Consider the following 25,268-nt stretch of genomic DNA (forward strand, 5'->3'; position numbering starts at 1 on the left):
TTGATACCTCAGTCATGCACTGCTAAGATCTTATCCTAATTGGTCTCTCCACTTGTAGTCTTTTCTCTCTCCAAATCATCTTATATATTGTTAATAGAGTAATCCTTCTTGTGCTTAGTTCTAATATCTCCAAAAATCATGAATGATGCCCCATTACCTACAAAGTTAAATCTAGACCCTTTAGCCAGATGTTTGGGTCCTTATTCTATCCCAGCTTCCCTTTTCTCTCTTCTCTATTTCACCTAAGTGTCTGTCTTATCATTTTTCTAGATCAGGATCTTAGTTCCCTGACCAGGGATTGTACCTGTGACCCCTGCAATGGAAGGCAGAGTCTTTACCACTGGAGTACTGGGGAAGTCCCCTGAGCTCCATGTTTTTAGATTTCATAAATAAGTGAGATCATATGGTATTTGTCTTTCTCCGACATGTTTCACTTAACATAATTCCCCTAAGGTCCATCCATGTTGTTGCAAATGACAGGATTTCCTTCTTTTTCATAGCTGAATAATATTCCTCGTGTGTGTGTGTGTGTGTGTGTGTGTGTGTGTGTGTGTGTGTGTGTGTGCGCGCTACATTTATCCATTCACCTGTTGATGAGTGTTTAGGTAGTTTCCCGGTCTTGGCTATTGTGAGGAGTGCTACACTGAGCGTGGGAGTACAGATATCTCTTCACAATAGTGATTTTCTTTGGATATTCACCAAAGAGTTGTGGTGCACGGACTTAGTTGCCCCGCAGTATGTGGGATCTTCCTGGACCAGGGCTCGAACACGTGTGCCCTGCATTGGCAGGCGGATTCTTAACCACTGAGCCACCAGGGAAGCTCCTCAGCCATATTCTGAGGGAGGGCTATTCCTGATTCTCCAACAATCTTAGCACCAGGCAAGAAGCCTAGTTGGGCTGACGCTGCAAGGCTGGGGCCCAGCAGGGAAAGCGGACTGGAGAGCAACGTGCATCCTTTTGTCAATGTGGATGATTCACATTTTCCATTGTCCATAATAGCTTCCTAGCAATACCATAGTGTCCCCAATTCACACCTTTCATAACCTGATTGGTGCAAGCATTCCAATGGGATGGCAAGATCCAAAAACTGTCAATTCCATGTTCCAAGGCCTTTATTCCCCCGGGCGACCTCGGAGCTCGATGCCCGGCTCATAGCAGGTACTCGACAAATGTTAACTCCTTTCGTTGCTTTCCTGATCCCAGCCACCCACCCCGAACTCTACCCCGCCAAATGCTGATCCTTTGACATTCTCTTCACCTCCCAAGAGCGTTGCTTTCCCTAAAAGGGCCTAAATGTGTGTGATTCTCTCCAGCTCTGCTTCAATTCGATTCTGCAGGCGCCTTCTGCAGGCCTACTACGTGCGCGGTTTGCGGGTTTCCCAAACTCAGAGCATCCTGCATGTTCCTTTCCCAATGACCTGCATAGGAGGCAAGACCTCTAGACGGGAGACAGGCTGGGCAGAGCTGTGTGCGCCTTTTCTCGCCTCCTCTACTGCACGTCGAGCTCCTGGGAAGGGAGCCTGACCTCTCCCTCGCTTTGTCCCCGAAGGGTGTCCTACTAACGCAGGCGCCCCACTCACACCTGCTGCCCCGCACAGACTCGAGCCAGAGGAGGAGCGAGAAGCCCGTCACGTTCGCGCCGGCCAGGTTTTCCGGCTCTGACCCCTTCTCGTGGGCCTCCCTCCCTGCGGGCGCCCCCGGGGGCGGGGCGCGCCGGGCCATCAGGGCGCTGGACCCGGTGTTCCGTGCGGGTCGGGGCGGCGCCGGCCGCCGGCCGGGCCCAGGCCTCCAGCGTCCCGCGCGTCCCCTCCCAGGAGGCGGATCCCGGGGGCGGGCCGGGCTTCGACCCCGCGCCGCGCAGCCCCCGTGCGCCCGCGCCCCGCGCCAGCCGCCGGCAGCCCCGCAGGCAGGAGCCCGGCCGGCCGGGAGGTGGTGCTCGCCTGCCCGCGCCCGGGCCCGCGCGTTGCCGGGCAGCGGCTTGGAGGCTCCGAAGGGGGCGGAGCGGCGAGGCCGGCGTGCGGCTGGCGGCCCCCGTCCGTCCGCGGTTCCGGCCCCCGGCCAGCCCCCGCCTCGCCGGCCTCCCTCCGCGCCGGTGCGCGGCGCCCCGTCCCAGCAGCCGCCGCCGCAGCGGCCGCCCCTCCCGGGCCTGAGAGCGCTGAGCCGCGAGGCCGGGCCGGGGCGCCGACCGGGACAGCCGGAGGCGCGGCGCCGACGCCGAGGCGCGGCCATGGAGGGGAAGACCCGCGCCGGGGTCGCGCTGGTCCCGGGGCCGAGCGGCCGCGGGCCTTCCGCCCGCCGCGCCCGCCGCCGCTCGGGGCTGCTGCTCCCCGGCCTCTGGCTGCTGCTGCTGGCCGGGCCGGCCTCGTGCGCCCCAGGTAAGCACCGCGGAGACCCTCCGGCGCGACCCTGCCTTCCTTCATTGCTGCTATTTTCAAAATCCGGCTTTCCCCGCCCATCCTCTTTTATTCTCCACGGCTCCCTCGCCCTCCTTTCTTGAGATGCTTTTCCATTCTTGTTGGGCCCAGCAAATAAAGACACGCAGAAAATAATAATACGAAAAAGCAAGCGGGTTCTGGCCAATCTTGCTGAAGGTCTGCAAAGCTATTCTGTTATCTAGGGAGCCTGTGGCGGGTCTGGTGGCTTCATCTCAGAATGTGCCTTTATTTTCCCTGCAAAATGCAGGCACTGGAATTGTATTTGTGCATGGCAATATGAATGTGGTTACATCAAATTTTTGGAAATAATTTATTGTCGGGGCGAAGGGGTACATTCGGTGTGTTTGCTTGAAAACAGTATTGTATTACTCTGGGTGGCCCTGCGTCCCCCCAGATGCAGGCAGCTGGCGGTGTCCCCCAGTGCACCAGGACACAAAGAACATTCAAAGAGTATCTCTTGGAAAGCGCCCTGGCCATGGATCTTTCCAGGGAAATAGCTATTGCTGTTACTTCTGCAAAGGCATTCATACAACAGAGTGTGAAAATATTGTGATTCTTAAGTGTCAGGGCGTGAAAGGAGTAAGGGTTGTTTTTATAATAGATGCAGTTTACTGACTGTTAGCGTGGAATTAGGAGGCACGATTTATGAAGAAGCATGTGGGCGGGTTTTGTTGTTGAGGAAATGATTTAATTCATATTGCTTCTCTGAAATGTTTATTTGTCCACCCCGAGCCTACACGCAGGATGGTCTGGAAACCATCTCTGAGACGACATGCTGCAAGCCAGTGATTGCCCCAGAACACACACACTTGACCACTTTGGGGGCAGGAAAGGTGGCGTGAGCAGTGCGCAGAGCTGCTGCACACTGAACAAAACCAGAAAGCCGTGGAAGCAACTCCACATCCTCCCTTCTCATGGGAGCAGTGCCAGAGGACTGGCAAGTGGCTTTGGAAGGAAATGGAACACATTTGAAGGTGTCCCTGGACCTCACTGTTGGAATTATAACCAGTATCGCATAGAGGATGGGACAAAAAAGCATAGGAAGGGACTTAAGGGATCATAGAATGGAACTGCTCCTCTGACTGAAGAGGACACTGACAGAGAAGTGACTTGCTCAAGGTCACAGGCTAGTTGGTGCAGACGCATCTCTTTTCCATTCTCCTTACGGCTCTTAACCCGTGGACTTACGCACACCTGAGACGTCCTCATAGATTTCCCATAGCTGGGTAGAGCCCTGCTCAGGGAGTCACGCCAGAGCTGGGGGGGGGGGTGCAAAATGGGTCTCTTTCAGGCAGTACACAGAGAGTGTAAACAGCTTTGTCTGACCTAGCCCCTCAGCTCTCAGTCCTGCCTCTGGAGTGTTCTAGCCTGTGTGTCCAGAGGAGCGGAGACCCAGTGCTTTCCATGAGAAGAGGTAATCACGAAGAGGGCTCTTGGCGTTAGTCAACAAAGCAAGCCCATCTGATACTCATGGACTCATCTGCTGGGGGACACGGCAAGCCAATTGTTACCATTTACTGAGTGCTTGCCGTGTGCCAGGTGCTGCATTTTACTTACATGATCCAGTCACACTCATTTTACAGATGAGAAAACTAAGGCTTCAGGAGTTTAGGTTAGTTTGACTCCAGACTCTACGCATGTAACCTCTCTTCAGCTTCCCCATGTGAACATGGCCATCTGGATGTGCTGCAGATGTTGTGGATAAAATAAGTAATTCTCTTGATAAAGTTAGAATAAATGGAGCTGTTGGTACTGTTCCTCCATAACTTTCTCGTCAGTACAAGCCTGTTCCTGTTCCCCCTTAACCCCCAATACAAATATTCAACCTGGTGACTTGAAATTATATTTCCGCTCTAGAGCTGACAGCACGGAAGCAGAGACTTCATCATTTCATGGATTGGTGTATGGGGCTCCCCCGGTTGAGGCACGCAGAAAATAATAATAATAAAGCTGCTTCTAGGCTGGGTCATAGGATAGGAACTGAGAAGGGGAGGGACACAGCACCTGTCCTCAAGGATCTAGGTGGAGACCCAGAGCAGTGCATAAGCAGGTGCAGACCCCTGCACGGACTGTCCCCAGGCAGGAAAGGCAGTGAGTGAAAGGGCTCCTTAAGGAAGACCTCTTAAAGGTGGCCCCGATCCACCTGAAGGCTGAGAGGAGTGATACTGGTGGAGGGTGGCTTCCTGATGTAGGATAGCTGGGCATGGTGAGTAGCAGATGATCCTGAAGAGGTGCTGTATTTCAGTCCACGCCACGTCTCTGTACCACCAGGACCCTCTGGCTCCTCTTCCTGAGTGTTGTATTTTCACCATCGGAGTGGGGCTGGGGGAGGCTTTGCCGAACCTGCCGTGGTGGTTCTCTTTCTGAAGAGTAAGTGGTATTAGTCAGAAAGTGGCATGTCTTATTCCTGCCTTGGGTCTCCTAGATGAGGCTGTAGTCCCTTTCGTGGCTGCCTGCAAACTCTCGCCTCCTTCCGTAGGTTTGTCTTTCCTTGTTAACTTTTGTTCAATGGAGTCCACCCTCCAGTTGGTCCCCTTATTTCAGTCTTTATTTAAATTTCTATGTTTTATTGATTTCTTGTCTATTTCTATTTCATTCAGCATTTTGATTGTGCCCCTTTTTTGTTTGCTTGTTTAAACATTTACAAGTTTAGTCTTGTGGAAACAAATTGTAATATTTTGGACTTGTTTTTGAATGGAGTCCTTTTAGGAGATCCTACATTCACAATATTAAAAGAAAGGATTGTGCCCATTTCTTCATCTTGTTCAGGGATGTCTTTCTTAAAATAATAGTTATGAAATTGATAACTTCGGAAATTATTGGAAGGTACAGAAAACAGGTATCCATAATCCCATAACCTATAGCTAACACTGTAAATAATTTTGTCTTTCTTTTGTTAACATTAAAAAAAAAACCTGAATTATATGTATTTACTTTTTTCACTCAATATTTAAGTTAAGCATTTCCCTATTCATTAAATATTGTCCAAAAACAGTTTCCATCCTAATAATTTACTTAATCTTTTATTATTTCCAGCTTTTTCTGCTGTTATAAATAATACTATGATGAATAGCTATGTAGGTAAGGCTTTGTCTATATTTCTTTGTGCGTGGGTTCTGCTGGGTGCCTAATACATGTCTCAGTAGGTGGTTGTTGAATGAATCAACTTTTTTTTTTTTTTTTTTTTTTTGCGGTACGCGGGCCTCTCACCGCTGGGGCCTCTCACCGCTGTGGCCTCTCCCGTTGCGGAGCACAGGCTCCGGACGCGCAGGCTCAGCGGCCATGGCTCACGGGCCCAGCCGCTCCGCGGCACGTGGGATCTTCCCGGACCGGGGCTTGAACCCGTGTCCCCTGCATCGGCAGGCGGACTCTCAACCACTGCGCCACCAGGGAAGCCCTGAATCAACTTTTTATGTAAAGCTGTAATGCTGAAATTAACCCAAGCAGTTTATGCAGTTCACTGTTTCACTTCATCATAACCAGCATTGAATATTATTTTAAAAACTCTTGTTGCTTTATTTTTTTATTACTTTTGAGTTGAATTTTTTAATATAAATTTATTTATTACTTTTGGCAGTGTTGGGTCTTTGTTGCTGCACGTGGGCTTTCTCTAGTTGTGGCGAGCAGGGGCTTCCCTTTGTTGCCGTGTGCGGGCTTTTCATTGTGGCTTCTCTTGTTGTGGAGCACGGGCTTCAGTAGCTGTGGCATGTGGGCTCACTAGTTGTGGCACGCGGGCTCTAGAGTGCAGGCTCAGTAGTTGTGGTGCACGGGCTTAGCTGCTCTGCGGCATGTGGGATCTTCCTGGATCAGGGCTCGAACCCGTGTCCCCTGCATTGCCAGGCAGATTTTTAACCACTGCACCACGAGGGAAGTCCCTTGAGTTGAGTATTTTTTGTTTATTTTGTATTTGTATTATACGAATTTTCTGTTTTTGCTTATTTACCTGTGATACACACACACACACACACACACACACACACATATTTAAAATTTTTCTTTATATATTAAAGATAGCAACCTTTTTTTCTCCTTTTTGTTGTGTTCTTCCCCTCCAAATGGATTTTCTTTTAAATTTTATATAATCTTGAAATTTGATTATTTTGATTAGCAAACTCTGCCATTTTGTTTTTCTTTTTTTTTCATTGCATTTATGCTTCATGGCATGTTAAATTTTTATCTTACTTAATGTGCTATTTTATTATTAGCTTTTTGAGGTGAATATTGTTATACTTTTTGAGTGGTTTAGTATCCTGTAAACAAAGACTTAGATAAATGTTTCGAAGGTGTGATCCCTGGAGCCTCTTGGGGACGTGTGGGTGCTTGTTAAGAATTTAGATTTCTGCGGCTCACCCTTGGCCTACATTAGAATCTTCCGTGGTAGTAACTGGGAATCTTCCTTTTTAACAAGTTCGCAGCTGAGTTTTAGGCACTTTCACCTTGGAACCAATGATCCAGATACCATAAACCCCTAATTGAAAGTTAATGGCATTTTCGGGATATACCACTTAATATCTTGCAGTTGTCTTTTAACTGTTAGAACAGTTGATTTAAAATTGTGACCTTGAAACTGTTTTTGGTTATATCTTGTTTCTTGGTTGTCTTTGGGTTGAGAATCAAAGGGCATAGAGGATGTCATTTTTAATCCTCACCTCCTGGTCCGTTGGGAACAGCTGCTGCAGTCTTTGTCAGGAAATGCCTCATTTAATCCTGAAAACAGAACCCAGCCAGGGGTTGTGAAAAGTCACCGGGGACCTGGGAGCCACAGGTTTTCTCTCAGTGCCTTGGGTGCTAGAGGCAGCTAATTACTGTAATTATAATTACACTAGGTTGATTTTCCCAGATAGGAAGATGCTGTTCTCACTGATCTAATTTGTTTCCAAGTTGTGACCACCCACCTTTCATCTGCAGCTCACTGTGACATGATTTCTCTCTCATGTGCTTAAGCAGCATGATTTGTTGGAAAGCACATTGAACTGTGAGTTAACAAACCTGAACATGCTCTTCTCAGCCAGTGACTTGCTGTGTGACTGTGAATAGGTCACGGTGTCCTGGGTTATTTCATCAGTGCGAGAAGGGGTCGCTGCGATGATCTCTAAGTTCCCTTTAGCTCTTGTATTTCAGGTCCACAGGTTGGATACCTTGGAATGCACTTGTTATAGCAACTGTCCTGCTTCTACTGAATGTTTGTGAGTGTCACTGTCTCACTGTCCTGCAGATGTTCTAGCCCAGTGACCTACTGAAGGCCATTGTATTCAATACTTCTTTTTTAAAAAAAATCCTCCTCCACTCTTCCCTCCTGAATCCCCACCCCCAGGACACCCACCGTGTCCATTTTCTCCTGATCCCTTGCATCCCCACTGCCACCCCACCTCCTAAACCTAGTACCGAGAGCACAGGCTGTGGAGTCAGACTCGGGGGGGTCACGAGAACCACGGGAGCCCCTCCCTACAGGTGATTCAGCAAGAAGGAAGTGACGTGACCAGATTTGCCACCTGTAACTTCATGGTGGTGTGGGGTTGATGGAAATTTTGAAAACATGTATAGACTTGGTCATGTTTCTAGGAGTCAAGGAAGCATCAGTAAAGATACAGTGGTTGAAAATTTAAGAAAGAGTAGAAGTAACTGAAGGGTGATTCCCCCAAGGTCGAAGTAGTTCCTGTGGGCAGGCTGGCTCCCCCTACGGAACGGGGGAGAAATAATAATGGGGGAAGGAATCGGAGGGGACTGGTGGAGGGTTGGGAGCGAAGCCTAAGGTGATGGGAGAAATCTGTCGTGTCGCCAGTGCACATGTGATCCGTTTGTCCTGTAGCATCTGACTGGCCGTGTGTGGCCAGGGAAGGTGGGCGGTCGGCTTGAGTCAGGCCTGGGAATCTCGGGCAGACTCGGTGAAGGGCCAAGGGCGGCTGGGAGGGTGGGTCTGTAGGAAATGGGGCGGCAGCGGGGACTAGGACGCGGGGTGCACAGTATTCGGAGCGTTGGTGCTGAAAAGGGCCAGCAAGAGGGGGAAGCGAAAGGATTTGAAGCTTGAGATTTGCCCTCCTCAGATCAAGGCTCAGCCGCAGAGAGGCTGCTTTTCAACTCCAGTTTGTGCTTCGTGGTAACCGGCCGGCAACTGCCGGAGGGCCGAGTCCCGCTTTGGGGGGTACAGTGTCTGTTCAGGAGGTGAAATAAGGCAGGCCGTTGAGGGCGGGTGAAGGGGGGGCGGCAAGTAGGAGTCCCTGGGGCCGGTGAGGAGGGAGAGGGAAAGGCCAGCACGGGGTGGGCTGGAGGAGGAGACGGATGCGGCTGGAAGGGTCTGCAGTGAGGACCGGAGCGAAGGCTCCCGGGGTTTGGAGGGGATGACACCCAGGGAAGAGTGGAGGGATTCACTTTATTTATTTATTTTTTAAAGAAATTCATTTATTTAATTAATTTATTTCTGGCTGCGTTTGGTCTTCGTTGCTGCGCGCGGGCTTTATCTGGTTGGGGCGAGCGGGGGCTACTCTTCGTTGCAGTGCATGGACTTCTCATCGCCGTGGCTTCTCTTGTTGCGGAGCTCGGGCTCGAGGCGCGCAGGCTTCAGTAGTTGTGGCACGTGGGCTCAGTAGTCGTGGCTCGCGGGCTCGAGAGCGCAGGCTCAGGAGCTGTGGCTCACGGGCTTAGTTGCTCTGCGGCATGTGGGATCTTCCCGGACCAGGGCTCGAACCCGTGTCCCCCACATCGGCAGGCGGATTCTCAACCACTGCGCCACCAGGGAAGCCCTGGAGGGATTCACTTTAGGGTGGAGGAGAGCAGGAGAAACGGGGCCCTCTTCTGAGAAGAAGGCAGGTGTGCCAGGGGCTCGGGAGCTTGAGGAAGTACCAGTGGTCTCCGGAGGAGATGGAGGGGAGGGGAGGGGAGTGGACGAATCGCCGGGCGGTGCCCGGCGCGGCTGCAGTTGGGAGGCCTGTCTTGGCGGCGGGCCTGGCAGGTGCGCTCTGCTTGCCTTTCCTGCGGCCCTGGTGGCCCAGAGCCTCGGTAGAACGTGAGGGGGGTGCCAGCTGTCCTGGGCGGTGGGTGGCACGTCTCGGCGGGAGGTCAGGGCGCGGGGGCCTCCTGCTCCTGGTGACGGGCAGGTGTTCGCGGCCCTGTGGAGCCATTGGGAGACTCTCCCCGCTCCTTTCTTTGTTCTCATGTTGGGGCCTGTGGAAGAAACCCTTCATTACCGTGGTTTTGGGTGCTGGGGTTAACTTTGGAGCCAGACAGCCTGAAGGGCTGCCGTAAACGCAGGGAAGTGCTGCGGAGCCTTCAAAGGGGGAAGACACACAGACACACACACACACACACAGACACACACAGTCTTCCACGAGGAGCTTCTAGGGGAACTTGCACTGAGCCCAGGAGACAGGTGTGGATGGGTGGGGGAGGGGAGGGGAGGGCGCTAGGCCTTTGCTCCTGCACGTGCTGCGCGGAGCAGCCTGAGGCCCCCCCCCCACCCCCCCACGGCAACTGCAGGAGCGCATTAGGAAGGCACGCACCCAGGTCCCGCCCAGATCTACTGAATCTACTTTTTAAGGGCCAAGGGCCTGCCTTGGTGATTTGTCTGCACGCTAAGGTTTGAAAAGCTCTGGCCTAGGCAGTGTCTCCTTGAGGTTGGGTGCATTTCCCAGACTTTTGGTTGTTGCCTGTTAGTGGGGAGTCTTTAGCTCGTAAAAATTCAGGTTTTAAGTTGGTTGGGAAAACTGAGGGAAGGGGCAGCCGGGGGTTCAGAACCGGGCTGGCGTCTGGTGGGACGTGTCGCTCCGAGAACTGCTCCGGCTCCGTGTTTCCCCTCGGCCTGGGCGTGTTTGGAGGCCTTTCGTCCAGCCCTGCATTGCCCTGCAGTGATCTTGGTGGTGACAGCTGAGGATTACAGAAGCACCTGGAGGCAGCTGAAGCAAACAGGTGTCAAAAGGGAGGTGAACGTGGAAGCCATTCAAGTGCTCCTCAACAGACATGAACAAAATGTGGTCTGTCCATACAAGGGAGTTATTATTCCTTCTTACAAAAGAAGGAAGTTCTCACATAGGCTGCAACATGGATGAGCCTTGACATTAATGCTAGGTGAAGTGAGACAGTCACCAAAAGACAAAAGCTGTCTGACTCCAGTTATATGGTATCTAGAGTTCTCAGAATCCCAGAGACGGAAAGTAGAGTGGTGCCTGCCGGGGGCTGAGGGGAGGAGGGAAGGGGGTGTGTTAGTGTTCAGTGGGAGCAGAGAGTCAGTTTTGCAAGATGAAAAGAGTTCTGGAGATTGGTGGCACAACAGTGTCAATGGATTTAATGCCACTGAGCACTTAAAAATGGTTAAGAGTAAATTTTATGCTATGGGTGTTTTTATTTTATTTTAAAAAAACATTTATTTATTTATTTTTGGCTGCATTGGGTCTTCGTCGCTGCGCGCGGGCTTTCTCTAGTTGCGGCGGGCAGGGGCTACTCTTGGTTGCGGTGCGTGGGCTTCTCATTGCGGTGGCTTCTCTTGTTGCGGAGCACGGGCTCTGGGCGCGCGGGCTTTAGTAGTTGCGGCACGCGGGCTCAGTAGTTGTGGCTCACGGGCCCAGTAGTTGTGGCTCACGGGCTTACTTGCTCCACGGCATGTGGGATCTTCCTGGACCAGGGCTCGAACCCGTGTCCCCTGCATTGGCAGCCGGATTCTTAACCACTGCATCACCAGGGAAGTCCCTTATGTGGGTTTTAAAAAACTACAGTTATTAAAAAACCAAAGTGAGGCAGAGTAGGAACTAGCTGGTCGGGTAGCAGGAATGAACAATCGTCAGAGCTGGGAACCACGGTGGCCCGGGGGCAGGGCAGGAACACAGGACAGGTGTTCGCTGTGGGAACATGCCGGCTGAGGCAGCTGACAGGCTGGGATGGAAAGGTCTCTGCAGACCATCAGAGGCCAGATCTGATGGGGGCAAGTTGGCAGCTGGTGGCTAGGACAGCAGTCACATTTCCTGCCCTTGGCTCTGTGGCACCGTTAGGGATCTCCAGGCCTCTCAGCCTCAGGACCACTTCACCTCACATCACCTCATCCCTTATCCCTCACTTCTAACCTCACCTTTCACCTTACACTTTATCTCTCACCTCACCTTTCACCTTATGCTTTATCTCTCACCTCACCTTACCTATCCCTCATACATCACTTCTTACCTCACTTCTCACCTCACCTCACCTGTATTGTTGAGAAAGCCATTTGATGGAGGATGAGATGGGAATGGGGCCGGGGAAGGGGACTCAAGGAAGGGGTTGGAGTTTTCATCCTGGGCCTGAATAGAGTCTTAAGAATTTATAAAAAACAGATTCTTCTTCCTCGCCCTTGGAATTGGGCTTTTAAATATTTGGATGCATTTTCAGACTTACAATAGTTTTATTTACTTTGTGATTGTAAAAATGGTATGTGTTCATTCCACTAACGTGTACTTACTGTTCCCTCGGCCTAGAACATTCTTATCTCAGATATGATCTCCATGGTTTACTGCACCCCTTCCTTCAGGTCTCTGCTCAAGTCTCACGTCATCAGAGAGGTCTTCTCTAACTCTGTTTTCGAGAAACAGCAGCCCCTCCATAATTCCTTGCACCTGACCCGGATTTGTCTCCAAGGCGCTTATCACCGTCTTACACAGGTCTTTTTATTCTCCGTCTCCCTCCACTAGACAGTCAGCTCCGCCAGGCCAGACTTGATCTGTTTGGTTCTGAGTTGTTTGTTTACCTGTGCAGCAAATCTTTCTGGAGCGCCTGCTCTGGGCCGACACTGCGCTGGGCCCTGGGGATGCATCCGTGAACAAAGGAAATCACATGATGTGTGACTAGGTGATAAATGCCGTGAAGAAATGGAGCAGTGAAGGGCTTGGGAATGAGGGGCTGAAGTGTGAATCTGGGTGGCGAGGGAGGCCTCGTGGAGAGGGTGACTGTATTAGCTGCTGGGGCCTGCATAACGAAGGACCACAAACCTGGCGACTTAAACACCGGAAGTTTACTGCGGCACCGTTCTGGTCGCTAGACGTCCCAGATCAAGGTCTGCGGGGTGGCGCTTCCCCTGAAGGGCAGGGGTGGGGAGGATCTGTCCAGGCCTCTCTCCTGGATTCTGGCAGGCCTTGGCTTGTGGCAGCAAAACTCCAGTCTTCACGTGGGGTTCTCCCTGTGTGCATGTCGGTGTTCAAATTTCCCCTTTTTATAAGGACAGCCATTGGATTAGAGGCCCACCCTACACCGGCATGACCTCGTCTTAGCTACTTACATCTGCAGTGACCTTATTTCCAAATAAGGTCACATTCTGGGGTATTCGGGGTTAGTACGTCAACCTATGAATTTGGTCGAGGGTGGACATGGTTCAAGCCATAACTGTGACATTTACTCTAAGATTTGAAGGAAGCCAGACGGTGAGCCAGGCAGGTCTTTGGGGGGCGGTGTTCCCCGCAGATGAAGCAGCCAGCGCAAGGGTGGGAGTGTGCCCATGGGGGGGGATGGGAAGGAGGCCAGCGTGCCCACACGGCGGGGTGGGGAGTGGAAGGAAGTGGGTGTTGGGTGGGAGTGTCACAGGTGTCACGGAACTGGTGATCACCCCAGGTAAGGTGGGAATTAGAATGAGAGGAGTGATGTGATGAGGCTTAACACGTCAGATTTGTTGCACATTTAATGAATTCCGATGGTACAAAAAGATGTGAGTTAGAAAGTGAAAATCACCCCAGATCCCTCCACTCAGAGATAACGACTATGACATTTTGGTGTTTCTCCTTTCAGACTTTTTCTTCCACACACATAAGCACACACACATACACGTGAAGGAACAGGGCCGTCTTCTACGTGTTGTTTGCTGACTCGCTTTTTGTCACTTCACACTTTATCATAGAGCCTTTCCCTTGTCAGGAAATATAGATCCACATCGTGATTTTACTCAGTGTTGTGGATGTTCTATACTTTATTTACCCGGTTCTCTGTTCATGGATAATTATATTGCTTTCAACTTTTGCTGTGATAAAAAAACACTGCTGGGCTTCCCTGGTGGCACGGTGGTTGAGAATCCGCCCGCCAGTGCAGGGGACACAGGTTCGAGCCCTGGTCGGGGAAGATCCCACATGTCACGGAGCAACTAAGCCCGTGCGCCACAGCTACTGAGCCTGCGCTGTAGAGCCCGCGAGCCACAACTACTGAAGACCGCGCACCTAGAGCCCGTGCTCCGCAGTAAGAGAAGCCCGCACACAGCAACGAAGACCCAGTGCAGCCAAATATAAATAAATAAAATAAAATAAATTAAAAAAAACAAACAAACCAAAAAAACCCCACTGCTATGGGCATCTTTGTACATCTATCTTGGCACACTTTTCCAATTATTTCCTTAGCATAAATTCCTGGAAATAGAACTGTTGGACTAGGCAGTATTCATGTATTAAATCTTGGTATATATTGCCAAATTGCTGTCTAGAAAGATTGAAGCAAGCAACATTCTCTCCAGCAGTGAATCTGAGTGCCAGTTTTGCTTCTACCTTTCCATAATATAAGCTGTTACCAATCTGTATTATCCTTGCCAAACTCATAGGTAAAACATATCTCTTTTGCATTTCCTTGCTTGTTAGTAGGCACTCAGGCCTTTGATTGAGGTCCCCTTTGCGTTCCTTTCTCTGGTTTCCCTTGCAGAAATCTCAGGGCCGACCTGGGGATAATAATACCCAACAATAAACGGAGCGCTAGCCGTGTGCCAAACATTGTGCTAGGCGCAATGTATCGTGTTGAATCCATACAGCAACTCCATGAAGCAGGCACTGTTGTTATCCCCATTTTACAGATGAGGAAAATAGAGGTTAGAGAGGTTCACAGACTTGCTTAAGGTCACACAGTTAGTGGGAGGAGTCCTCACCCTGGGAATTTCCTTCGCTCTGGGTCCCTGTTAGAGAATGACTCCATGATCTCTGCCGTTGAAATGTCCACTCACAGGCTTTGCTTGCTTGGTGGGGTGAGCTCTGTGGATCCAGAGCTGCAGTCAGAGCCACCTGTGGCCACTTGCCAGGCCCCTGCCTGGGTCAGAAGTCCGGGCTGTGAAGGCACACCCAAGGCTGGGCACATAGAAGAAGGTGCTCACCAAATATTGGTTAAGAGAAATGAAGGAAGCAGGCTTTTGAAAGTTAGGGTATTATGTAAAGGTGCCATTTTGTTTTACTTCAGCAGATTAAAAATTAAAAATTTCAAAAACAGAAAATTTCAGAAAGTTAAAATTCATATTATGAGCCCATATTTCATATCCTGCAGCACAGAGGGTAATCGTTTTCCTAATACCAAGTGACATTATCTTACTGCATTTCCTCTCTCTTATCATGTCCTGGATCATAGCCTTGTGGTTTTTTTGTGTTTTTTTTGCGGTACACGGGCCTCTCACTGTTGTGGCCTCTCCCGTTGCAGAGCACAGGCTCCAGACGCGCAGGCTCAGCGGCCATGGCTCATGGGTCCAGCCGCTCCGCGGCATGTGGGATCTTCCCGGACCGGGGCACGAACCTGTGTCCCCTGCATCGGCAGGCGGACTCTCAACCACTGCGCCACCAGGGAAGCCCGTTGTGGTTTTCATAATATTTCTACTTTGTTTCAATTGTACTATTTTTCTGTAGCTTGCTTCTGACAGCAGAGTGTGTGGTTGTGATACATCCTCTTTATTAATAAACTGGTGTATACCACCGGTTTAAAAATAATTTCTCATTAACTTTGAAATTTTGGTGGGAGGAAGTCGATACCTTAAAATAAATACATTGTTTGAATCCCAACCAGTGCACCAAGCTGTCCTACTTCCATTGTTTTATATGCCCCTTGAGCCTTTTTAGTTTGTCATAAAACACAGCATCTTAACACCTTGAATTGTTGCCTGGATCTGGTGTCAAAGTTTAACCTTCTAAATAATTTCCAGAAATCTTAGGCCTGAAACTGTTCTTTCTTTTTTTTTTTTTTTTTAATCACAGTGTATATAGACTTTGAGCATTGACATTCTTCAAGTTCCTCTTCTCCCTCTTCCAGTTTAGGGTTCAGCTCCTCATGAGAACAAAACAACATACAATTGTAGAATATGTATTCTATCACTTAGGATAAACTAGTTGTGCTGCAGAAACAACCCTCAAATCTCAGTGGCTTTCAGTTTGTGGCTTCTGGCTGCACCATGCTGATCTTGCCCTTTTTCTCTTTCCTGCACCTTTTGAATCCGGTTCTTGAAATTTTGCTTTCTTGGATCCTATGTTTTCTTCCATATTTGTCTTGGGTTTCCAGTGCCAGAATGCATGTCTGCAGGTAGACCAGATGTATGGAGGTCCCATTCATTCACACATGCATGCATGCATTATTCAGCTAACACTTTTTGAGCACTCACCACCACTTGCTGAGTGCGTTGCTGGATGTGGGGATACTCAGATACACATGGCAGTCAGTCATGGCCCTGAAGGAACTCAGTCCAGTAGGAGAGATAGTCCTATACATAAATAACTATCCAGCAGTATGCTAAGTGTTATAATAGAGGACTGCGGTGGTGATATAAAGAAGTCAGTAACTGGTAGTAAAGGTAGGATGGAAGAACTGTGTGGGATATTTTGTTTTAAGATGGGGTGTATGATGGAGCATTCTCTCATTGCTGAAGGGGAACACTGTTTCAGTTATCTGTTACTGCATAACAAATCACATCAAGATTGAATGGCTTAAAACAATAATGGTATTTTATTTCTGGTGGTTCTGTGGGTCAGGAATTTGGACAGGGCTCGGATGGGTGATTCGTCTGCTCCCTGTAGCCTGGCCTGAGGTCCCTGACCTGGCTGAGTGTGGTTGGTACAGGGACTGGGCCGGAAGGTCCACGAGGGTTCGCCTCACATGTCCAGTATCCTCGTGCTCTTCCACATACCTTCCCTCTGTCTGCCCATGTGACTGTCTTGGGCTTTCTCAAAGAGAAGTGGTCTCAGGGTAGTAGGTTGTCATCTTTGGCTTCCAAGAGGGACGAAGCAGAAGCTGCCAGTTGATCTAAGATCTGGGGCTTGAAAGTCCCCCTGCTGCAGTCTCTTGGTCAGAGCAAGTCGCAAGGCCAGCCCAGATTCAAGAGGCGGGAGGGAATAGGATCTACCCATTGGTGGATGGAATCGCAGGTGCTTATGGATTGATGGTGATCATCTTTGGAGATTACCTACCACAAGCGCAAACTGGTTGAAGATAATGGGGAGAAAGGTACAATCACCAGGGCAAGCTCTCAGAAGAGACAGAAATAAATGATAAAAGCAATAGGAATTATAATAGCTAACCACCATTTAATGTGCACTTACCGTATGCCAGGCATTCTTCCAGCCCACTCGACATATATTAATTGTATTAACTGATTTTGTCCTGGCAACAACCCTATCAGCTACAGTTATTAACTCCATTTTCCAGATGAGGAAACTGATATACAAGGAGGTGAAGCAGCTCGCCTCAGGTCACACAGCTAGTAACTGGGACGGGAGGGATTCAAACTCTGGAGGATTCTCGGGCAGGAAGCATGGTGCCTCTTCCACTGCGGGAGTGATGGGTGCAGGTGAGGGGTGGGGAGCTGATGCCATTGAGAACTTAACGTCTGGTCGTCTCATTTCTTTCTGACGGTAGCATGGTCGCCACTTCAGCGTGATGGGGCAGGAGCGGGTTGAGCTTTGTGCAAAGAGTGGTTTATAACTGTAGGGTCAGTGGACCATAGCAGAAGGAGTACAGCGGGAAGCTGTAAAGTGACTGTGAATGGTCGAGGGCCCACGGAGGCGAGGGTCATTTGTGTGCAGCAGCATATCCTCCCTCAGTCCGGTGGGGATTTCTGCAGGAAAGAAGCTACATCTTTTTTTTTTTTTTTAAACATCTTTATTGGAGTATAATTGCTTTACAATGGTGTGTTAGTTTCTGCTTCACAACGAAGTGAATCCGTTATACATATACGTATGTTCCCATATCTCTCCCCTCTTGCGTCTCCCTCCCTCCCACCCTCCCTATCCCACCCCTCTAGGCGGTCACAAAGCACCGAGCTGATCTCCCTGTGCTATGCGGCTGCTTCCCGCTAGCTAGCTATTTTACATTTGGTAGTGTATATATGTCCATGCCGCTCTCTCTCCAGTTTCTTTTATTTTTTTTAATTTTTTTAACATCTTTATTGGAGTATAACTGTTTTACAATAGTGTGCTAGTTTCTCCTTTACAACAAAGTGAATCCGTTATACATATACATATGTTCCCATATCTCTTCCCTCTTGCGTCTCCCTCCCTCCCACCCTCCCTATCCCACCCCTCTAGGTGGTCACAAACCACCTAGCTGTGCTATGCAGCTGCTTCCCACTAGCTATCTATATTACATTTGGTAGTGTATATATGTCCATGCCACTCTCTCACGTCGTCACAGCTTACCCTTCCCCCTCCCCATATCCTCAAGTCCATGCTCTAATAGGTCTGTGTTTTATTCCCATCCTACCCCTAGGATCTTCATGACATTTTTTTTTTCTTAGATTCCATATATACGTATTAGCATATGGTATTTGTTTTTCTCCTTCTGATTTACTTCACTCTGTATGACAGACTCCAGGTCTATCCACCTCATTACAAATAACTCAGTTTCATTTCTTTTATGGCTGAGTAATATTCCATTGTATATATGTGCCACATCTTCTTTATCCATTCATCTGTTGATGGACACTTAGGTTGCTTCCGTGTAGAAGCTACATCTTGGGACTGGTTCCATAGTGGCTCTTTCAGCCCATAAGAGTATAATAGATCTATTTTTTAAAAAAAATTTTATCTTGATGTATAGTTGATTTAATAGATCTATTTTCTATCCAGCTGCTGCTATGATTGCTTCAGTCTTGCAAGATTTCCCTGGTGGCTCTCAAAAAGCAGCATTTCCATCAGTGATTTGAAAAAAAATCCCCCTGGGGCTTCCCTGGTGGCGCAGTGGTTGAGAGTCTGCCTGCCAAAGCAGGGGACACGGGTTCGAGCCCTGGCCTGGTAAGATCCCACATGCCGCGGAGCAACTAGGCCCGTGAGCCACAACTACTGAGCCTGCGCGTCTGGAGCCTGTGCTCCGCAACAAGAGAGGCCGTGACAGTGAGAGGCCCGCGCACCGCGATGAGGAGTGGCCCCCGCTCGCCGCAACTAGAGAAAGCCCTCGCACAGAAATGAAGACCCGACACACCCAAAAATAAATAGATAGATAGATAAATAAATAAATAAATAAATAAATAAATATATATATATATATATATATATATATATATATATATAAAATCCCCGTGCGTTGACCCTGTAGATGTTTCTTGCCCTTTAACTGGGTGCCTATTCAAAGTACCCTTCAAGTGCCAAACTTCAAGTCTTGAGACAGCTTTTAGGACAACTTAGAATTGGATTTCAGCCACCTGCTGTGCCCCCAGAAGAGACTCTGCTCTTTTTGGTGGGCTGGGGGGTGTGGGCATTGGCTGTCACCCAGGTCATAGGGAGGGGGAGATGGCTTCCGCCCTTCAGGTCGTGCTGACGGCCTGCATGGGCCCGTCTGGTTATGAAGGCACCGAGGGAGAGGCTGCGCTTTGTGTCCATCCGTTCCCTTTAATTGCCCTTGTCGTGTGGGGTCTGTAGTGCTCTTGCAGCTTCCCAGCACTCCGACCAATTGTGTTCCTGGGGACTTTGACTGATTCGTAGGAGTATATCCTCATAGTAGTTTGATCGCTTTGGCAAGTCTGGAAGGCACCTCCACCTGTCTTCTTAGTTCTACGCGCCTTAGAAAGCATTTCTTGAGAAAAGCACATTCCATATGGAAGAAACAGCTCTACCTCCAGGAGGGCTCGAGATCAACTCCCGTGAGGTGCCTGCCACTGCTGCTTGGGCTCCAGCCTGGGTGTCTGGGAGGTTCAGCCTTCTGCTGGGATTGGAAACACTTTCGTGTGTATTTTCTGACACATCATCTGTACTATCTCCCATGCCACAGAGTTCCAGGGGTTAATTCTGTTTCTCCCGGACCCTGGTAGCCCCCTCAGTTGGTCAGCCTTTGAGCAATTGAGCTTGGGACATCACTCTAATTCCTGCTTTGATTCACCCTATCTTGGATTAACTTTTGAAGCTTCTGACCAGACCAGATTTTATCCATGTCAGGAAACTGGCAGTCTTTTCTATCTTTTGTCCTCTAGTCCTGAGCACTGACCAGATACAACACAGCCATGACATTTGGAGCTGAAAATTATTAGTCTTTGAGTGTTTAAAGACGGATCATGTCTGGCTCAGAGAGACAGTTCCCTACACAGTTGTTCTGGGATCATAATATACACTTTGACCCTACAGTTTAGCTCTTTGGAATTTACTAACTTATAACTCTGACAGTAACATTTACATAATTTTATAAAGAGATTTGTTAATGGATCATGTAATCAAGAAAAATTTTCTAATTTAACATAAATTTAAATAAATCTTATTTTGTAACCAAACATTCAAGACATATTTCATGCTGAAATAATTGATAACCAATGTCAACGTTAAAAATCATAACATTTTCTGCATTTATAAAATCTGCGTTCTAATTGCAGGCTTTTTATGGGAAATAAATACAAAGACTCTTTGCCCTGTGCCGTTTGGGCCTCTCGGCCGCACACCTTCATTCCCTTTTCCTGCAGTGGGGTCCCTGGTAGAGTCACCCGTATTCCTCAGTGCCCAGCACTAGTAAACGAGTGAGTGGCTGGATGGATCAGTGGTACTTTTTCTAGTTGTTTATGGTCATGATTTCTGGTAGTCTTTTAGTTTTGATTGTTGGCTAATTGCCAAGAGGAAATACACCAGGTTTTTATACTAATACTAAGGTTGTTTGGTTAAAAAATTATGGGTTAGAACTTTTGGCCACAGTGCAAAAACAAATGTGTACTTCTCTAATAGTGTAACTTATGTGCCTACCTGAACAGGAACAGTTTCTGAGCTCTGCCACATTGTTTGGGTCATATTGGATTGTTGCTGAGTGATTCAGAAGTGTCTGCTGTCCACATTAGTTAAGGGTGACTGGGCAGAAGCCGATCCTCTCTGGAGCTGGGAGAGGAAGGATAGCTGGTGGGAGAGTGAGGCGGCAAGAAACTGAACGGGGGAGGGAGAAACACAGTTTTAAAAATAATCCCGGGCAAAGCCGTTGTCATGGGAAGTGTGTGACAGGTTGTAAAAGAGTTCCTGAATCACAGAACTTTACAGCTGGGAAGTTATGTAAATGTTCATATGTGTGTCAGTTTCTACTTCCGTGGCCCTGACAAGATGCCCCAGGGCCCAAACCTTCAGGATCCAGGCTGTAGAAGTCGGAGACTGTTCCTTTAGGGCACAGCCAACGGGATGATTTTCGGCCTTTATTATTATTCAGTTCAAGGTTCCAATTCTGGGGGGAGAGCCTGGGGCTTGGGTTAGGTGCCCGTCCCTCCTTGACCATGAGGGAATGGGCATCTTGGGTGACCATGGTACCTCGATCATGGTGGAGGGAATGTTCCCCAAAGCAAGACTGGGGGAGTGGGTGCCACGCAGGCTGAAGCTGCAGATGCCCACTCATGCTTGGCACATCTTTTCACCTGTACACACACACGTACTCACAGGGAAACATGCGTGTACGTACACCCAGAGGAAGACATTCAGGCAAAGATGAGGAAAGGTAGAAATATGTATTAACAGACATTTTCACAAATACAACATACACAAAGACACGTGAGTACATAAAGAAGCCTCCTGTACAAGTATACAGGTTAATAGCAGTACATACACCGATACACCTATAGATAGGTACATGGAAATAAATGTTTAATTTTATAGACAAACTCAGGAGTCCCTGCCTTTAGCAGAGTGCCTGGGTGCTTGGAGATAAAATGTGCTGGGGAAGGAAGGCTGAATAGTAGGGGGTAGAAGAGGGAGAGAAAATAGAGGGACAGCAGAGATAAGGTCAGGGCAGCGAGGGATACGGGATGTGAATGGGCTCCAGAGTTACATGCGTTAACAATGTAGTTGGCTGAGATTTATCAGTTGACTTTGGGTTTCTGCTTGTGTTTTTGTTCATGGGCCTCTTGGCTCTGTTCCTAGTCAGCGTGTTCAGTAAGTTCAGTTGATCAGAAGGGCAGTGGATTGCCACAGGTGGCAGTGTCCTTGGTTTGTCCAATCTTCATTTTTCTCGATCTGCCTATAATAGTGGAGCAGCCTTCCCCCGCTTTCCTGCCTCTCCATGACACTGCTCTGGCCATATGGTCATTCCCCCAAGTGGAACTACACTGAGTTCTTTATGTCTCCGTGCCTTTGCACATGCTGTCCCTGTGCTGTTCCTTCTGCTAGAATGCTTTTTCTCTTCCTCATTTGCCTGATTTTTCTCCCTCCTCAAAAATCTCAGCCCAGGTATCACCTCCTTCAGGAAGCCTTCCAGAAATCCCAGGATGGTTTAGACACCATCGGTCCACACGCACCCCTATGATGGCACTGACCACTCGGAACAGTATTTGTTTCTAATTAGATTGGAAGCTTCTTGAGGGTAGAAAAATGGTGCATTTTTTTGTCTTTGTGTCCTCACTGCCTAGCAGCATGCCTGGCTCTCATTGAATGTTTGTTGACTACTTAAATGGGCGATTGAAGAAAAGAATGATCCTGTCAATGAATGATTGAATGGATACGTGATTGTATGAGCGATTGAGTGAACCAGAATAATGACTCAGTGAATGCAGTGCCCTGGACTCATCAGCTGCTTCTTAAAGTTAGACTTTCTTTTATCTTTCTCTGTCACTCCCTCCTCCTGAATCCTAATTCAGAGCTCTTCTCACACCCTCTTTTCTTTCTTAAAGATTTTAATCAGTATCTTGGCCCTAGGAGTCACCTCTATACATTTGAGCCTCAAAACTGCATCTTTGTCCCAGACCTAGTCCTTGAACTTAAAACCCCTGTGGATGGTAAATGTCATTTTAAATTTTAAATTTAATACTGTCAGTGTCCACGTTTCCTGCATATCGTTGATTCCTTCTGTCTTGGGGTAAGAAAAGTTTATTTGTCTCTGATTTTAAATAATACTCATTTATATATTCTTTGGAAAATATGGAAATATATTTAGAAGAAAATAAACACCTTTATTTCTGTCATCTAACAACTGTAGTGTTTCATGAACAGTTTGATATGAGTCTTTCTCATCTTTTAAAAAATGTACATGCAGGTATATAGAATAGACTTTTTCATAAAATAGGATCATACTATCTGTATAATTTTCCATATTGCAATTTTCATTTTCTTTTTTTTTTTCATTTTCTTATAAACATTTTCCATGCTATTCCATATTCCTTAAAATATTTCTTGATGGATGCATAGTAGTCCTTTGCAGAGAAGAATTTTTCAAGCCATTCTTGGTTTGGTATCTATATTGGTACTCATCCTTGCCATTTTATACAATGCTCTGATGAACCTCTTTGTACATAGATCTTTGAGCTTCTGGTTATTTCCTTTAGGATGGGTTTATAGAAGGAGAATAACTGGGTCAAAAAGGAAAAGCCGTGTGTGTGTGTGTGTGTGTGTGTGTGTGTGTGTGTGTGTGTGTGTAAACCAGAATGCTTTCCAGAATAACTATTCCAAAATATGCCCTCTGTTTGGGGATTTTAGAGACAGATTTATAGGGGCTTCCCTGGGCTTCCCCGGGCTTCCCCAGGCTTCCCCGGGCTTCCCCGGTGGCGCAGTGGTTGAGAATCCGCCTGCCAATGCAGGGGACACAGGTTCGATCCCTGGCCCGGGAGGATCCCACGCTGTGCTGCCGCGCAGCAACTAAGCTCGTGCGCCACAACTACTGAGCCTGCGCTCTAGAGCGCGTGAGCCACAACTACTGAAGCCCGCGCGCCTAGAGCCCGTGCTCCACGATGAGAGAAGCCACTGCAATGAGGAGCCCGCGCACCGCAACGAAGGGTAGCCCCCGCTCGCCGCAACTGGAGAGAGCCCGCGTGCATTAAAAAAAAGAAAAGAAACAGATTTATAGTTTGTGTAGTTCAGCAATTTTCCAGAAGGAGAATACCTGGCCAGGACTATTGTTTCTTCCCAGCCCCGTGTTGTCTGGTTATCTTCTATTGCATCTCATCACGAACAGGTGTTCACCCATAAAGGGGTCACCACCCTGTGCATACCTTTCAAGATCCAGAGCCCAGGAGTCAGAGGGTGTTTGGCGGTGGGAATCTTGGCCACACCGGGGATGTGATCCTGGGGGGACTGCGGGTGTGATCTGGGGGTGGGAGGATGGGAGCTGGAGGGACACAGGCTCTTTTCTGGAACATCCCCTCTGCTCAGCCTTCAGGGTCCAGCAGCCCCAGCTGTCTTTCCTTTGTTAAGCACCTCTTTCCTGACCCTTCTTCGTGCCACAGCTGTGTTCGTCGTCTCTATTTGACTGTTCCCACCGTGCATTACGGCGATTGATTGGTTATCGTGGTAAGAATACATAAGATTTACTCTTTAACCATGGTTAAGGGTACAGTTTTTCAGGGTATTAAGTGCTCCCCTTGTTGTGCAGCCATCGCCACCGTCTAGCTCCGGAACTTCTCATCTTCTCACACTGAAACTCTGACAGCGACTTATTTTTAATTTTGTTTCTACTATCAGTCTAGGAGTAACTCGGGGGCAGGAACAGTGTGTCCGGATCCCAGAAGTCTGGTGCTGTCTCTGGCACATGGTGGGGGCCTGTCAGTGTTTGTATGAAGGGATGGAGGAGCGCGGCGTGGGTGGTGACTTAATGAGTCCTGGCTGATCTCTTTGGGGGTCTTTCCTGTGGCGTCATCAGCCTCTTGGGCCTCGCAGCTCGAATGCTCCACTGCTCTGTTGTCTCCCTGCCCTGGCCCTGGGTTGCTGGCTCTGCCTTCCATCTGCGGCCTCTCCTTTTCCCCACCTTAGTCCCCCATCTCCTGGCCCTAACACCGCTCAGTTTCTTCTGCACTACACAAACCTCTCTGTGGTTCTTGCTTTTCTTTTCCGCCAGAGTTCCTCTGCTGGAACTTGAAAGTTGGTTTGTGATTCATTTATTTATTATTTATTATTGTTTATTTATTTTGGCTGTGCCAGGTCTTAGTTGTGGCACGCGGGATCTAGTTCCCTGACCAGGGATCAAACCCGGGCCCCCTGCATTGGGAGTGCCGAGTCTTACCCACTGGGCTACCAGGGAAGTCCCTGGTTCTTGCTTAAGGCCATCTTTTCCCGAAAATTGAGGAGCTCTGCATGGTCCAGATCCCTTCCTGGAGAGGCAGAAGCTTCAGTGAGCCAGGAAGGGTGGTCCAAGACCACATCTGGGGGGGAAGCGGAAGTGGAAAACCCACTCTGGCATCCTTTGGGAATAGAGGGGCCCAGAGGCAGAGAAATTCCCTGAAAGACGTAGGGGAGGAAGCAGACCATTTTTGGCCAGAGGGCAGGCGCCCAGGGAATTTCTTTTGGCTGTTGCGCAGAGCCTGCGTCTTGGCAGGGGGTGGATGTTATGGATGCCAGGCCAGCTTGTTCGATCAGTTCCAAACTGCTTCGTCTGGCAGTTCAGGTCCTCGAGAGTCTCACCCCCTCTTCTACCCAGTCTCCCATTACGTGAACGCCTGAACTGCCCACCTGACCCAGGTTAATTATGCCCCAGATGGGCCCTCTGCGTTCTGCGTTTAACATCTTACTCATGCTGTTTCCCCCAGAGGCAACACCTGCCCAGGCTTCCCCAGTTTGCTAAATTCTGACTATCTTCAGAGCAAAGTTCAGTGCTTATTTTTTACTGACAGAGTTCAATTGCACAGATGTCTTCTGCTTCATATTCTTTTAACCGTTTCTGTTTATTACATCCATACTACATACAGCCCTTGTTAAGAGCTAATTTTAATTATTATTAATCTAACTTTC

General features: G+C 48.7%; 1 protein-coding gene across 2 annotated transcripts in view; it reads left to right on the forward strand.

Annotated features, from left to right (window-relative positions):
• Positions 1–2,207: 2,207 nt before the first annotated feature.
• Positions 2,208–25,268, forward strand: part of KIAA1549 (KIAA1549 ortholog) — a 143,952-nt gene continuing 120,891 nt past the window's right edge. The window contains exon 1 of one of the 2 annotated variants that reach the window (XM_059074850.2): positions 2,208–2,376. In XM_059074850.2, the coding sequence (XP_058930833.1) occupies positions 2,229–2,376 (148 nt within the window). In that variant the 5' untranslated portion in view covers positions 2,208–2,228. The remainder of the gene's footprint in view (positions 2,377–25,268) is intronic. The other variant, XM_067042056.1, reaches the window with a different exon arrangement.

Source organism: Kogia breviceps, chromosome 9 (assembly GCF_026419965.1).
Source record: "Kogia breviceps isolate mKogBre1 chromosome 9, mKogBre1 haplotype 1, whole genome shotgun sequence".
NCBI classification, from domain to species: domain Eukaryota; kingdom Metazoa; phylum Chordata; class Mammalia; order Artiodactyla; family Physeteridae; genus Kogia; species Kogia breviceps.